Raw genomic sequence first — 17,774 nt, forward strand, 5'->3', positions numbered from 1 at the left:
TGACCACATAAGATGTGTATACTAAGAGCTCCAGCTATATATTATTTCTTATCACGTGCATCGACTTATAATTTTCTTGGCTTTATACAAAAGTTTCCTCTATTTCTGGTTACAGAAGTCAGCAAAAACTTTTTACCAACTATATTTATTATTCATTATAGCACACGAAGAATCAATCATTTAAAAAGCCAGTCATTGTTAGGTTTTGTTGTTTTAACAAATGAACATTTAAATTGCCTGAATGCAATTAGCCCTGATTTGTAAGTAGGAATAAAAATGTGATTAGCAATGAGAAAATGTCTACGAGCAATTTACATTAAAGCCGCCATTTCCCAAAGCATATCATGTTGTTTAAGCTGTTTGCTTTTAATGTATTTTCTGGTTTCCAGTGAGCCAATCTTTTCCATCAATTTCCATACAGTGTTTAACTTCCAGAGACTTAATCATGAGATATTGCATCAAAATGAAAATCAATAATCTCCTAATATTTTACCATAACTGTGTTAGTGATGGACAATGATGCTGCTGCTGTTTCAGACTCACTGCATTATTGTTTACCATGACTATAAGAGTTCATGCTCTCCTTTCACAGCTACAGTTGTGGTTAGAAGTTTACACACACTGGACATGAATGACATGGTAATGTGAGGCTTTTAATGATTTTTTTGAACTGTTCTTTGTAACGGGGTGGAATGACTGTACAGCACACATCTTTAACGGCTTTAAAAAATAAGAACTGGGTGCACAAGTTTGAATTAATTTTGGATTTTCTCTATTTCACACAGGGTCAAAAGCATACATACAGGCTTAAAATATATACACTGCTCAAAAAAAGAAATAAAATAAAGAACATCAAGTCAGTTAAATTTCTGGGATATTGATCTGGTCAGCTAAGTAGCAGAGGGGGTTGTTAATCAGTTTCATCTGCTTTGGGTGCACTAGAGGGGCAACAATGAGACAACCCCCCAAAAAAGTAATGATTTTTACAGGTGGAGGCCACGAACATTTTTTTCCCTCCTCATCTATTCTGACTGTTTTTTTTTTTCCACTAGTTTTGCATTTGGTTAGTTTCCGTGTCCCTACTGGTAGAAAGAGGCGATACCTGGATCCTACAGAGGTTGCACAGGTTGTCCGACTCCTACAGGATGGCATGTCAATACGTGCCATTGCCTGAAGGTTTGCTGTGGAGGAGATTCCAGGAAACAGGCAGTTACTCTAGGAGAGCTGGACAGGGCCGTAGAAGGTCCTTGGAACAGGATGAGCACTGTCTACAAAATGACCACCAGCAGGCCACTGGTGTGAATGTCTCTGACCAAACAATCTAGTGGGCCCTGTGCTCACTGCCTGGCAACATGGAACCCGACTGGTATTTGCCATAGAATACCAGAATTGGCAGCTCCACCACTGGCACCCTGTGCTTTTCACAGACAAGAGCAGGTTCACCCTGAGTGCATGTGACAGACGTGAAAGGGTCTGGAGACTGAGGTCGGGCACTGGACTAGCCTATTAGTAGAACTCACTATGTTCTTTGGTATGTTTAGCATTTTTGTCTCTGGGCAGCCACTCCTTAAGGTTTCAGTGTGGTTACTTACCCTGAACTACATTTAAGTCTCTACAAATTGATTTTTATATAGTGTAATTAAAGATAATCCGGGGCTGTCTGATGAGAAAAATACCACAACAAAGTTGAAGCACTGAATCAAATGGCTATTAAGGAGTTTAGCTTTTTGTGCATCTTTTGTATTAAATGGGCTAAAACAACAACAACAAAAAAAACACTAGTATGGTCCATTTTAGGCATTAATGAAAGGAATCAAAACTTTAATTTACTTAAAATGGGCCACTTATTCTTTTCCTTATTTTATGTCATACACTGTTATAATGCAAGTTGCTCTCGGATAGGCATTCAGGCACAGAAGCCCCACCCACCTGACGTTCAAATCTTTTGTTTATGAGATGCAGCCAATCAGAAGAAAGTTGGCTTAAAGAGTTGACAGCCTTGAAATGGCATGTTTCAAACCATGAATGAACTGAGAGTCTGCACCAAGGTCCAGTATAAAACAAATAAGGATTATTTTGAACTGTGAATCATGCAAAGCCACAAAGTCCAAGAATAAAAATGAAAATGAGCAAAATAGGGCCACTTTAAACAGTAACGATGAAATCTTTAGCCAAGAAGTTAAATGTTTCAAAACTGTGCCTCAACAGGCATCCTGCTAATCATCCCCTCCAGCGGTGCCCTACCTGAGCGTCCACAGTCCGCACAGGAGATAAGGTCTTCAGGACAGCCAGTCTTCTTTGAGCCTCCGAGGCAAAAGTCGCAGTAGCCATTGGCAATGACTGAGCCATCCGGTGCTTTCTTGGCTGAGAGAAGAAAAAGAAAAGGGGGTAAGAAAAACTTTCTCCCAACTGGACTCTTGGGGGAAAGAGGATGAAGAGCAAGTGTGTGAATTCATAAGTCAGTGTTATGAAATGTTGCCTCAGGGTGAAGAGGCTGTATCAGTCTCTCGACAGCGAGACAGATTGAAGAGAGAAAACCTATAAAAGTCATATCAGATCAACAAAGCAGCCATCACTGAGGTGTGTTGGGAAGCATGGCCGACAGAGTATTACAGAATGCAAGTGATTAGAGATAAAATGTTGAGATGTAAAACAAAGGGAAAAAAAGGAGATGTGTAGCTAAGTCCTGGTCATCACTCGATATGTGTTTGCTTTGGTAAAACAAGCACCAATGCAGGCCTGCGCTGGAGCCTGGGACTCTCCAAACACTGGCTCACCCAGGGAGGGTGGAACAGAACAGAAAGGAACGTCCGCTGGGAGCCCCTAGGGTCTAGCAAATATTGTTATGAGGATGAGGTAGAGCAGAGGGAGAAATTGAAGACAGAAGGACAGAGACTGTACGTGTGTGTGTGTGTGTGTGGGGGGGGGGGGGGGGGGGGGGGGGGGGTGCCGGGACAGACCTGCCATCACGCTGAGCACGGAGAGGCAAGTGCTCCATGTGAAGCCGTTTCATAATAATTATTAACAAGAGAGAAATTCCCCCTGCCTGCCTGAGTGCTGTGTATATACAGTAAGTGTGTGTGTGTGTGTGTGTGTGTGTGGTGTGTGTGTGTGTGTGTGTGTGTGTGTGTGTGTGTGTGTGTGTGTGTGCGTGCGTGTGTTCCACATGTACCCCTTATCTCTCTGTCTGTTTGACTGTTGGTCTGCCTGCCTGTCTGTCTTCTGTCTGTCTCACTGCTGTTGATTGCATAATCACTTTAATGGAAGCAATCACATAACCACTGCAGACTATTTTGTATGTGTGCTTTCGTCTCAAAGATGTAATGCAGTGGACGGGTCCTTCACAATGAGTCACCAGGCTGGAGCACTGGTGAATATACAACAGAGTGGATTATACAGGAACACACTCACACATACAAGCACAACTGGACAACCATTCATCCTGCAGAAAGGCACTATAAGTAACACTGTGGTTGTGCTCTTATGAGAGCTCATTAATCCATCCATTTCAGGGCGGAGTCTTGCTAGGCCGGAAAGGGGAGGAGAGGGTGAATTTGATGGAATTTGATGTTGGAAAAAAGGGGAAGGTGGAGTGAGAGGAAGAGATTGGGTTTCTGCTCAAAAGGGTATGTCTTTAATCCTCTGAGAAATAAAAAAGGAAAAAAAAAAAAACTCCTGATCAAGATGAGAGGCAAACACAAAGGCAGAGAATGTGGGAAAGGAAAGAAGCTGTACCTGCTTCAGCAAAACCATAAGCAAAAAGCTCTATATTGTGAGAACAGCATAGTACTGCACAGTACTTCTGTGCCCGGTTGTGAACTTTCATATACTGGGTGTCAACTATCAACAGAGATAACAGAGACAATAGATTTACTGTATATATAAAACAGTGGCTATCTACTCCCTTAGCATTTCAATATAAATGGCTGCAGCCTCATATTTCTCAGTAATCTCTTCTGCCAGTGGTGATATAATGAGATCTGCTGGTGTCAGCTTTTTCAAATGATGATAGTTTAATTGAAGAAAAAAATTACCTGCACATCATCTGGCTGGTGCGCTGGCAAAGGTTAGACAGATATGTCCTGGCCTATTTTTCCCCCTTAATTAAAAATCATCAGCCAGTCAGTGTGGTCTTTTGTGGCTGAAATTAATGAAATGATACCAAAAAAAAAAAAAAAAAAATCATAATTACTAATATATTCTTCTCCTTTCTCTCTTACAATAGTATTGGCCAAGCTGCATTTAAATCATGCTAAAATTACATTTCATCCAAAACAACATTTATATTAGAAAATACAGTTCTTGTGTTTTTAAATACATTACAGCAAATCTAGTGGTGGGCACAGTAACCTGAGCTGAATATCAGGAACCTCTCATGCTCATGTGTTAGCATGAAGGTATAATGTTAACTGCTTTTGTGGCTATTAATCTTTTATTAATCATCATTAAATTCCCACCATGTTATTATGAATGCTGCTTACTGTAAACTGCTGAGTGTCCGTTACATGGGGAATAAATGCGAACACAGCCCAGGCTCTCCAAACTCCCTGTCTTAGCTTTGCATGCTAACATTTGGCACTTAGCACAAAATAAAGTACAGCTGAGGCTGCTGATCACTGATCAGTTACTTCAGTCAGAGACATTATAAGGGAGAGACAGGTCACTCACAGAATCCATGTTCTGCACAAATTCAGCAAGAGCAAAGATGGTGGTACGAGTAGAGCTTCCTTGGAGGAAAACTTTCTAAAACCTTATTTTGGGACAAAGATGGCAAACTTTTTTAAGCGTATCAGAGTTGACTAGTGATTCTATACATGCAATTTTTATTTCCAAACTACATTTAGCTAGTGCTTCATAATAATTCTCCAAAAGAAGTCCCTGAAGGCATTCAAAATAGCTGCAGAGTGGTGAGGCTTGCTTCTAGAGGGACTTTGCTTCAGTTCATCTTAAGTGTACCAGTGTTGGCAAACCATACCTGTAGAGTTTATACGTCATTGTAACTCTACGTTACAAATTCATTTCAAATAAGTGCAGGAAAAGTCAGACAGTCACTAAATTCAGTGAAAAGCACCGTGTGAGTGTTAGTGCTGCACTCAAAGAGACATTTCAGTCTGAACCCAAGTGCTGGACCAGTTAACTCAAGCTGCCACATGCTAGCATGGATACTGGGCCACATGTGCAAACTGCTCCATAAAAGTGGGTTACAGAATGCAGTCAATCAAGAGCACAATGATACTAGATGAGGACACGGCAGCCATGTAAGTGTATTTACTTCTAAAGAAACCAGTGCATCCAGATGTTTACTGCAGGAGGATGTATAAAGCTGTAGAGACATATGTGGCTCGCAGGCCTGAAGCCAATGCAAACATGTTTTTGTCTTCTTGTTCTGGTCAAATAAATTGCTTTTATCTTCGCTGCTTTTATTTGGGCTCACCGCTGCTGACTGGACCTCACAATTCCTGGCGGGATAAACTAGACAGGCACACAAGTGGATACACACGCAGGCACGTACACACATGAATGAAACGCATTCAAACTGTATTTTATCTGTGTCTCTATATTTGGGTGTGCACGTGCAGATCTTTGTTTGCCTTTGTATTTGTGTGTGTATGTGTATGTGTATGTGTGTGCATGTGTGCTAGGAGGCCCCTGAGAGTGAATCAGCAGGTCCTGATGCATGTGAGTGAGCCGGGGCTGCCCGCTGGCCTGCCTGCGTGGAGGAAAAAACTCCATCAATGATTAAACGCCCGTGGCCATGTTTCAGAAGCTGCCTGCAACCACAGACACGCCATTGCTGGCAAAGGGTGGGAGGGAAGGAGGGAGAGACTGGTGAAAGAGAGAGCGAGACAATAAAGAGGAGTGAGCTAATGAGCAAAAATAAAAGAGATATATACCAAAGACTGAAACACTGGCAATCATCAGGTACTCCTCCTTCTCCTTCTCTTCCTCCTCCAGACCCCCCTCAGTGCTGTTGCCTCTCCCCCCATCCTCTTTTTCTCTTCACCTCCATCTCCAAATGTTAACCTGCCTCAACCAACCTTTCCTCTTCTTTCTTACCTCCATATCTCATTCCTATACCTGACTGTCCTTTCCCTCCCTCCCTCCCTCCCTCCCCTTGCCTCCTCTTCCAATTACCAGGAGGAGTATGAGCAGAACCGCACACTTCACAGCTTTCAAGTGCTGGAGAGAGATCCTCCTGGGAATTATCCAGCAAGAGATGAATCCTCAAATGCTCCTCACCCCCACCTCTTCTCCCCTGCTACAATACCTACCCTTCCCCATCCTTCCTCTCTGTGCTTATAATTTCTCTCTCCCTCCCAGTCTCATTTTCCCTCCTTTCCTCCTTCATGCTGCTCCTTCATAACCTTGTGTTATTTCGCCCTCAGAGCAACCTCAAGCCGTGTTGTCTTTACAGCTGAGGTGTGTCACCTTACCTTTTACACAATAACTGTATTCCCTCAAAGTTGTTTTTTTTTATTATTATTATTACTGTTTTTATGGGACTTTATGGCCATCGTTGCTACAGAAAAATACCAAATCATTTTTGGCGTTTTAGATGCACTTTGTACATCACTGTCGACTGAAAACCATGTGTCCATATGTGAAGCTGCCATAAAAGATAATCCGATCTTTTTGTTTTGACTATTAAAAAAGAAAGAGAAAATCTAAACATTTGGAGAAACTGGACTTTCACAGGACAGTAAAAGTTACTGGCAAAGAGAATAAATTTAAAACTGGTTTGTTGTTGCTGTTTATTTCAAGTCAACTGCACTGGAAATGGTAGAAGAAACCTATGCTCTTTAACTCTTTATTTAAAGATTATATGGTTGGTGGAAGGGAAAAAAAATACAGCACCAACATAAAAAAGTCATGACTTCTGTGTCTGTATATGCCCCTGAAATTAACCCTGAACTTCTCTCTCCAGCTTCACTCTTTCTCTCTACCCCTTACACCTCCTATCGCACTTCCTCATCCTCCTCCTCCTCTCTTTCCCTCTCACATGGAACCAGGGCTTCAGCCCAACTCTGACTGGTTGATAATCTCTTCCTTTGGCTGACCACGGTGGAAGCCTCATTAATTTAGCACTTTCATCTGAAAGGGAATTACCTTGGCCTTCCCACACACCAGATAACAGGCCTACCTGTTGACTTTTCGCACTCTCTCTTCCACCTCTACTTTTTTTTTCTCATAATTTCTCTCTTTTTTCTTCATCTTTTTTCCTTCAGTGTATTTAAGCATAGTAATCCCGTGACATTTCCTCGAACCGATTGAATTTAATATGATATCTTTAAGCTTCAATCCTACCACCCTTGTGCAGATGCACAAAAAAGGTAAGCTTGGCCATTGACAAAGAAATGCACGTTTCCATGGATACCACTGCCACAAAAATACAAAACTTGGTTAATCAAGGTTGAGGTTTAGACGGGAATTAACAAGTGACGCCTGAATGTTTTCATCCAAGCGTCTATCTGGTCTTTACAATCAGTGAAAGCAGCAAGCACTCCAGTATGGCAGGTGTAGATGGGAAGAAGGCACGACGATGAGGTACAAAGGTGAAGGAGGCAGGGAACAGATGAGGCAAAGGGAGAAACAGAAAGAAAGAGAGAAGAGGATGAGGAGGGTGAGGAGGAGGAAGCACAAAGGGGAGAGGAGGAATGGAGGTAAAAAAAAAAAAAGTGGCTCCTGTTGTATCGGAGCAGCGGCGTGTGAAAACACACACTCTGCACTCCTGTCGCCTCACTGCTTAATGAGGAGAGCTTCTCGGCAGAAGCACGTGCACGCACATACACAATGAGACCGTGTGCACACATGGGCAAAAGCACCCACGGCCACACACATACAGTAGACTGCACGTGCGCACACACACACACACACACACACACACACCAAGATTTACAACCAAGGCTTTTTAATAATAACTTTTGCCGTCCAGTTTCAGTCCCATCCCCCTCTTGCTCTCTTTAATGTGATGAATGAGAGTCCCTGTAACCCTTTGCAGCCACACACACACACACACACACACACACACACACCCACACACACACACACAATTACAGTCTCAGATATCGTACATGTTTGTGTCGCGAAACAAAAGGAAACGAAATGAGCAACATATAAGGCACAAATGGTGTCAGAGTACATTCACACAGATGCAAAATCCCAAATGCTCAAGAAGACATTTTCAGCCCTTTTTTATGCAGACAAGGAGGCAGAGATGCAGTCAGATGGAAACCGTCAGTCACAGATGAAAAGTCACTAGCTTCCTTCCTCTCTCGCTCTCTCTCGCTCTCTCCCCATCTTCCTCCTTTCCCTCCTTCTTCCATCCTCTTCCTCTGTCTTTCTCCTTCCACTTTCATGCGTTCTCATTATTGCTGCTGCTCCCTCTGCCTCTGATTCGATCTCTTCACTCTGCTTCATTGTGCTTCTCTCTTTTTTTTATTTCCCTTTCCTTATTTGGCCTCTCTATTTTTTTCCCCTCTGCTTTACTCTCAAAGAGGAAATTGGAACTCTTTCCTGCAATCCATCTGTTGTCACACTGGTGCCTGCACCGGTGCCATCATGCTCTGTTCTTTTTCTGGTTTTTTTTCCCCCCATTTTTTTTTTGCACCCCACCCTTATACACATACAACCACACATACACAAGTACCACTTTCACTCATGTCCAGTCAGCAGGTTGCGTAACTCCCAGTGCATTGTGGGACTGGAACGCATGCATTTCTGTGTGTGTGTGTGTGCAATGCGAGCTTGTGCTCAGAGATGACATTGCAAAGTAAAGAGGACAGAGGCAGTTTTGGTGCATAATAAAACTTGATCTATGGCTGCTTTGTAATCACACTGACCCACAGGAACAAAGATGCACACACACATATACACACACAAGCACACAATCCGTCAGGCTCTGCAGTATTCTGATATGTGCACATTTAGCAAACAGACACACATGCGCAGAAATCACATATACAGACACACACTACCACCCCATAAATCATGCATGTAAAAAAAAAAAAAAAAAAAAAATCACACACACCGAACGCCGATGCGTGCAAAACTTTGTGCGCACACAAGCACACTCTTAAAAAGAACCACTTACAGGCTTGTGTCCCTGTCCATGAAGAGTTAAAATGCAAATTATTAATCCTATTTTGTTCCAGGGAAAGAGCCAGCTGGGAATGTGACTGTGAAATCCTGTTTGAATTGGGCCCTACTTCACATGGTCCACTATGCTGTGTGTCAGCCCCGCGCCGTCACATGAAAATGTCAAAAATGACCAACTGGGGTAAAAAAACAAAACAAAAAAAACAATAGATATGCATACAAGGAAAAAAAAAGAGTGGAGCGCCAGATTGCAATTTTTTTTTTTTTTCTGTGCAATCATGACACTGGAATTAAGGGCCTGAGTTTCTGGAAGTGGTGACATTATCTTTGCATTTAATGCTGCTTGTGCTGACGACTAATTACAATTTTATTGTGAACAAACCAGAGCCACAAGTAGCTTTGTTATTGTGCACCGGCCTTGTCGGCTTCCCAGGAATAGCAACAGAGACCATGCGCAAAAGTTTTCATCATTCGTATCATATTTACTTGCTCTTTCTACATTTGAGCTGTCGATAACTTAGAAACATGATGTGCAACTTTTACAGTTACAGTAAATTCATTCACCGACAGAAAACTAGACAGCAGGAGATGGATAGAGCATGAGCACGGATTTGGCATCGGGGGGAGGGAGGAGGGGTGTTGTGGTAGTGTGGGAGGCTTATCCAAACATGGCCAGGGACCACAGAACAACCATCCAGCAAGCCACAACACCACATCTTAAGACAGAATACCGAATGAAGCAGACTCCAATATTACCATGCCTTCACCACTCCAACTGTCTGGGGGAATCTATATGATGAATCATGAAGAGATTTTTTTTTCTTCTTCTTCTTCTTCTCTCAGTCTGTTTAACTCTGCTTCTCGCTCTGCTTCTCTCTTTGTCTGTTTTCTCTCTCCCATTCTTTATGTTATTTTTAATGAACTCGGCACCCCCTCCGCTCCTTCTCTCCACTTCAGCTTCTCCCATTCTGCTTTCTTTCATTCTCTCTCCCTCTCCCTCTCCCTCTCCTTCCATCCATCCCTTCCTTTTTTCTCTCCATAACTCTCCTTCCCTCCTCCTCTACATCTCTCTCCCTCTCTTTTCAATGTACATAACAGTGTACTCTTTAGGAGGGAGCCCTGGTGGTATCCATGGCAACCAGATTGCTAGGCAACAGCCGTTTCTCCCTTCCTTTTTCCTGCGCCGTGCAGCAGCGGCAACAATCGGCCAATCAGAAGCTGAGAAGGAACGTTCGAGTACATGAAAAGTTCAGAACACATCCAGAAAGCACTGAATGCTGTTTCCACACATGCTGTCAGAAAACACAGACACTGGTTGATGGATGCACTACTGACACAAAATTATACACCACCCTATTCAGTTTAATTGCTTGCATTGTGTTGCCTATGTAGCTACTTTTTAAGTTTGTATGTGTCTGTTTGTCTGGTTGTACATGTTTTATTTTGTATTATAATCTGATTTTTTTATGTCTTGCTGTAGTTCTGTTTCAACTGAGTCCGGTCACTTAAACGGAGCAAATTTAGCATAAATGTTTCCTGTATATTAAAGAAAACAAAAAGGGGGAATGATTTTAATTAAATATGTTAGTATTTGGATTGAAACTTAAAATAAAATGTGTTAGATTAATAAGGATGTTCGTGTAAGTGTTGCTTTGCACACAGAGAGACAAGGCCAGCCTGTTTTCATTGCAAACTATCAGGAAAAAAGCAATCTATTTGTTCATGTACACGGAGACAATTTTTCCTTTTTATCTGTCACAGACAGCACGGCTTTATTGTACAGTAGGACGCATGTTTTTGGCTGTACTGTGTATGTTCTCTACACTCCTCAGAGAGGACAGATCAACCAAAAAAACTGAGCTTTGAAAAAGTGGGATCTGTTGCATTTGAACAAAGAACAAGACATTTTTCTAATCCTAACCAAGTGATTTCATTGCATAAAGCCAACAGAGTGGATCGAAATCCTAAACCTGAGTAGTTTCTGGTGCCTAAACCTAATGAAACAACAAATGAAGTGCCAAAGTAATACCAAAGACTCTGCGGTCTCTGGTAATGGGTGAAATGACTTGGGTTGCCACCAAATGAGAGTCCCCAAATGCAGACTTTTTTGCCCTCTAAAACTAGTAAAACTTCACTTCTTGCACACAAATCGATATGAGGCCAGACTCATGAACGGTGATGTGAATGTAAACGGAAAAAATGGGGCTAAATGAATCAAAAGGATCAAAAAAATCAAAATCAAAAAAACATTTTGTGAGTATTTCAGAAAAATGTCATGAGACTGTTTTAGTGTGCAATTAAACCTCTGCGTGTGACCCCACGGAAAGCAATTAAAGAGGCATGCATCAAAATGTTATAAGATGAAGCTAACAGTAATCAGGACTCTATTAAACACAGAGAGCATTTAAACACAGACAAAACTGTGGTGCATGAAACATTAAGTCATTGCTCCACTTTGTCCCAGGGAATCACAGTCAGAGCCATCAGGTTTTGATAGCAAACAGCATTCTGTGCACAGATTTCACATCTTACAAGACTCAGTGAACTGACAAAGACTAGTCCCAGCAGAGACACACATCTGTATCTGCCCAGTGACACTGCTATAAATGTCAGAGCAATAAACACAAGAGCTGCCGGAGTCTTCCAGCACTTCAAATCACCTTTGCTGATATTCAGAAGAGAAAGACAGATGGAATTAGAAAGGGAAAAACCAGTGGCATTGGCGCACAGCGATGAATGACAACAGACACAAAGTGGGTAGTGGCCATTTCAGGATCTCAGTGCTGTCTTATGGTTGTGTTGGTTGATCAAAATTCCTCCTTTGCTTCTGCCTGCAGAGAGCAGGAGGAGAAGGGGGAGGCCATTTTGAAACACAAGAAAAAAAAAATGTAAGTGGAAAAAAAACCCCACAAAAACCAAGTGTGTGTGTGTGTGTGTGTGTGTGTGTGTGTGTGTGTGTGTGTGTGTGTGTGTGTGTGTGTGTGTGTGAGTAGGAACAGAGGGATGCTGACCTTCAAAAGGCTCAATTACATGTCTCACACACACACACACACACACACACATTTGGAGGTGGACATGATTGGCCATACAGCACTCTTACACAGCTCAGTGTCACAGAGAGGCACGAACAAACACACAAAAAATGTACCTAACACGCACATGTGCTTGTCCATGTGTGCGTGTTAGGTACATTTTTTTAAAAAAAGTACAAACACACACTCACACATACACACAGACACATTCTGTGTCCCTGCTGCTCCACACTGTAGGACCGTCTGTCCGTCCAGATAAAGTGGCCTCTGAATCTCAGTTCTGATTTGAGAGGGGAGGCTTTAATGACAACTAAACCGCCCCCCCCTTCTCCTCCCTCCCCCACTAACCCCCTCCCCACTTTTTTTCCTTCTTTGTTTTTTTTTCTTTTAATTCTCTCATTCATTCATGCATGTATTCACAGGTGCTGTTTTGCTCTGTTTGGGCTCTTCCTGCTATCTATCCATCTTATTCCTACTATTTTCACATTATTTTCCTCTTCCTCGCTCTCTGTCTCGTTCCCTCTTTTTCTCCTTTTCTCTACTGATGTCCACAAAACCAATTTTCAGGTGGACAGCGCAGGGCCGACCTCTAAAGTAAACATCCCCTTACTTCTCCTCAGCCTCCCCCTCGTCTTCGTCTCCTACCCCCATCCCTCCAACCATCACGCCAATGCCAAAAGAGCCCCCCCTTCCTCCCTCTACACCTCCAGCCTCTTCTTCTTCTCCTATTTGGAGAAAAAGAAACATAGTATGTTGTGCAGTCATGAATTTTAATGGCGCTGCTCATTTTGAGTAAACAGTATATCAGCTAGGATCCAGGAATATGTGGAGGGTTAGTAACGGTGGTTGATTTTAGTGATGGTACACACAAACAAAGAAATTAATTATAAGGAAAGCCAAAGCAGATGGATGAAGCAAACGAAGAGAGAATGGAAAATGGGGGGGAGGGCAGAGAGGGAAGGCAGAGGAGGGATAAGTGAGGATGCAGAGCAAGATGAGGAAAAGAAAGTGGTGAAAGATGGACTCAGAGAGCAAGAGGGAAGGAAAATCTCATCTCCTCGTGGAATAATCTGTCATTTATCACACTGATGGAAAAACAGAGAGGGAGAGAACAGAGAGGGGCGAGGCTCTGAAAAAAACAGACTTTTATAGTTTCTGTAATAAGTTTGTGTGTTTTTGGCTCACACTCGTGTCAGGGATGCTGCATACATGCTATAGTGTCTAGACAGCCAGAATATAGCATGAATTATGCATGCAGGGTTGCTCTCATTCAAGGGAGCCATATTAATATTATTACATATGTGGCAATATACCAAAAGATGGAGGGCGGTGGAGTGTCTTCCATGACACTTGGCAGATTGGGAAAATGTACAATGGCATACACACACACACACACACACACACACACACACACACACACACACACGTCAATCTATGTGCAGCCTCGCAAATGCACATGCAGTTGTGCATGTAGAGTCCCTCACACGTACACACCAACTAAAAAAGGCTAAGCTTTCGTTTTCATTTCAGCAGAGAAGATTGCGTTTTCTGAAGTGTGTGTGTGTGTGTGTGTGTGTGTGTGTGTGTGTGTGTGTGTGTGTGTGTGTGTGTGTGTGTGTGTGTGTGTGCGCGCGCGCATAAGCAGTATGTGATTTCTGACTGGGGGGTATTAAACAACTGAAATGCTGTCTCTCTTGCTCTGCCTTCCCATTGGAGAGACCTAAGACTGGCCTGGCCATGCACACACATGCACACACACACACACTATATATATATATATATATATATATATATATATATATATATATATATATATATATATATATATATATATATATATATATATATATATATATATATATGAAGGGCTGGTGTGTTCTGTCAGAAAGACGCACAGTTTAAAAACACACTGCCAATTAACTGAGGCAGGATGGTTTCACTGTGGACATTACTGCAGTACAGATAATGTGGATGTGTGTGTTTTGTGTGTTTATCTGTGTGTTCTCTGAGCAAATTGCTTGTTTTAAGACCAGGAGCAACAAAGAAAGAGGATGATTCGTCTGTGCTCCTCTTCCAAATGCATGATTACTGACCAAAACACAATCTCCCGTAGGATAAATGCGTGCTATTGTCCTTAAAAGAAGTCTTCAAAAACAAACAAAGCACGCAAACAGCAGACAACACTAAACACTGAACACGGCAATAGAAAACAGGCCCAGGGGAAGAGAACAAATAGCCAAAGAAAGAAAGAAGGCAAGCAATTTTGATGCTTGCAGCTGACAAGATGAAGAGTTGAGGTCTGATTCACAACCTGTTCATAGAATCCTAAATATTTGCTTTACTTGCTCACTGGCATTTATTGCTCTCTTATCATACCCATGATACATTTAGCAGAGCCTTTGTAGCCTTGCGCTAAGTGCAGACCGGGGATGCCAATGACCCACAGCAGTGTTCTGCATATACTATAGTACCATTCAGTGCATCACACTGCAGAGGTGATCTTTGGACAATCCTGTGCTCTATAATGTCTGTACAAACCCATGTCCCTCCAGGTTTTGCATAAGGCCCCTTTATAGCTTCAGGAAGTCTGCCAGTTTTCAATAATTCTCGCACTTACTTTCAACAGTTCATCTTATTTAATACACTGGAAGGTAACAATAACACAGGGAATAATGTGGCATGAGGGGAAATCAAGGTGATTTTTAAAGAGAATAAATGTCCACTGAGATGTGACTTTTTTTTCATGATGCACAATAATGTGTTACAGACAATTGTAAGCAATTACATATATATTGACTGCAGTCTAGTAAACTGCTTCATGCAGTGCCAAGGCCCGGGCTCCATTTCCCAAAGGCATCTTTTTTACTAAGACTGTCGTCAGTAGACTTACAATGGGCCTTAAAACACTTTAGGGAAACAGGGCTCTGTTTTGTACGTGCAAGCTTACTGGAAACCAAAAGGAAACAGAGCTATTCTTCATGTTTATTACACCTGTGTTCTTCCTGGTACAAATATAAATGGTTTCTATGATAAATGAGTAAAAATGTTAAACCTAGATGTCTTTGAAGTGATAATTTTGCACACTGAATTCTTCCATTACAAGGCAAAAGCACTGTTACTGAACACAGTGGGCCTTTTTTCTTACATTCACTGCAAATGTTTCTAAACTACAGTTTACTGCAATAGTTGCACGTGGTTTGCAGCAGTATCATGAAAAGATTTCGCTTTGGTCGAATAAACAGGGGTTAAAGTGTGGTTGCATTTGAGGAACATAAAACTTGAACCATAAAAAAAAAAATCTGCCTCCTACATGAAAGTCGAACAGTCTGCATGCTTACTTTGTGCCTTGTCTCACAAAGGACTTACTGGACCCTGCACTGCGAAGAACCATTTGCACTGCACTTAAGTCACAAGGTGTGTAACTGTCCAATATGACTGTAATTCTGAGAATAGTGATGTGGATGCTTGAGCTAAAATAAACTGATGGGTGTGCTCCTTATGGCAGTGTCTACTGCAGCAATAGTGATAAATTATTTTTCTGGCATAAAGTAAAGTGCATGATACCATGCCAAAAAATTTGGTTCCACTTGTAACAGGACTAAAAACCTAACCTTTACAGTACAGAAGAGAGCCAGTGCTGTTGCCCATAAATGTTTTTGTTTGTTTGTTTTTGTTGTTGTTAATTCCTTTTTGCTCAATCAGAACCACAAATGTGAATTTTGTGACACTAGCAAATCTGATCTGCAACCCTGCATAGCTGTCTCCATTCTCTGCAAGAAGAGCTGAAGGCATTAGCAAGCACTATCATCATTACTACCTCATGATATTATGGACCAGTGCATTAAGAGCTACTCATTAGGCCCCTGATAGCTGCAGCCATATTGCATCCTGTAAATTAAATTGTACATACACCAGAAGTCAAAGTTTAAGGAGCGTGCTGAAAGTGTCCCTCACTGTATGGCATGCTCGCTGGCAGTTCTTTAAAGCTGATCAGTGCTGATTAAAAAGTCATTAACAGCTCATATGGATTTGCAGCAATTAAATTGAAGTACTGAAGAATTGAAGTATAATATTAAGTGAGACAAGTGATGTTTGAGGGGGAAAAAGAACCTTTACAGTTTGGGTAATTTAACATTTAGGATTTTCAGGGTTTGATCAGGGCCCTGGTCACATCCTCCAGGTCCTCTTACCAGATGGATGAATGGATTAGAGTTTTTTGAGAAAGTATTTGTTTTTAGCAGGTGAACTGAACTGTGTGACTTGCTGCTTTAACCAATGACACCATAACGAGAGTCACCGTGGTGTAAGTCTGTGATAAGTCTCCGGTTCGTTTTTTTTGTTTTGTTTTTTTTTTACTGGTGTCAGAAACACACAAAACAGTTTCCACATGTAATGATAAAAATATCAATTTTATCTCATCTCATAGCAAATGTGTTAAATGTGTTTTCCTTGTTACCGCGTTGTTACCGTGTTTTGTCAGTAAGGAAGGTAAGGGAAAAAGAAGAGAAATAAAGAAAGAGAGACTTTTGGGACTTTACTGAATAGATCAGACTTTTGCTAACAGTGAAACAAATGTGCTGACAGTTGTGTTGAAGTTCTGAGCTGCAACGGTGTAACAAATAATTCAACTGTTTTGACTTTAGGTCATGATCGATGCTTTCTGTGTGTCAGAAATAATTAATAATTAGGTTCCTGCTGTTGTTCCACATGTGAAAAATGCACGCATCACTGTCTCAGGTGCACATATTTTTCCTCCTGCTGCAGGTAACCCTATAAAGCAACAGGTATAAATAAAACATCTGTAAGCAACAACTTCAGCTCCTGATTTATGGTGAGAACCTCACAGACACTGCTCTGTGCATGCACGTTAGCAGGTAGCAGGGTAGGCACAAATCACAGAGACATGGGGACATGATAATAATTTCATTATTTGGAGCAGAATATCTTGTATGTATAATGTATATCTTGTTTCGCTTCTATTAGTCTCATGGTGCCATTGCGGTTGTGCTTCATTTCAAATATGCATTCATCATTGCAACTGGTATGATCATGTGCCTGTTTGGGTGCTCCCACCAGTACTCGGTGCACTACGAATAGCAAGTATAATACATTATAATTTGGAAACAGTGATCTTTTCACTTTTTAAAAGTTTCCATAAAGTATTAATACAGTGGTAATAGCAGAAGTTTGAATGAGGTCTGCCGGTGACATTAGCTCAAGGCTACAGCAGCCAAATCCCTGAAAGGTTAAACATTGCAAGAAAAGAAAAAGAGCAAAATTACCCTGGGGCTAACTTTGCCTTGGGGCACTCATGCAAATATTGAAGTGTCATGTGCCACCTTCAGTAGACTTGGAGTTGATAGGGAACAAAAGTGTGACGATCAGCGTCCATCAGAGTCAAACTAGTGCAAACTTGCGGTTCCACTGCAGGGTGCAGGCTGTCCTGTTTAATGCATTTAACCCCTTTTCTGCAACTACTGAAGCTCACATTGTTTAACTGGGATCTAAAAAGTGAATACGTGAGTGACAAGAAATCAGCTTAACTCAGAAGCTCACTGGGAGAAATTGTATCCAAAATGCACAGAGTTGCACACTGGATTTGTCTTTGTCAGCACGGGGCCCATCTCTAATGCTACTGGGGTAACG

General features: G+C 41.7%; 1 protein-coding gene across 2 annotated transcripts in view; it reads right to left on the reverse strand.

Moving 5' to 3' along the window:
• The window catches only part of dpf1 (double PHD fingers 1), a 39,730-nt gene that overhangs the window by 3,461 nt on the left and 18,495 nt on the right, over positions 1-17,774 (reverse strand). For both annotated transcript variants that reach the window (XR_004020779.1, XM_030744197.1), the window contains exon 9: positions 2,245-2,364. Coding sequence is in view for 1 of the 2 variants with exons in the window: in XM_030744197.1 (XP_030600057.1) it covers positions 2,245-2,364 (120 nt within the window). In the remaining variant the exon portion in view is untranslated. The remainder of the gene's footprint in view (positions 1-2,244; positions 2,365-17,774) is intronic.

Source organism: Archocentrus centrarchus, chromosome 13 (genome assembly GCF_007364275.1).
Source record: "Archocentrus centrarchus isolate MPI-CPG fArcCen1 chromosome 13, fArcCen1, whole genome shotgun sequence".
NCBI lineage: Eukaryota > Metazoa > Chordata > Actinopteri > Cichliformes > Cichlidae > Archocentrus > Archocentrus centrarchus.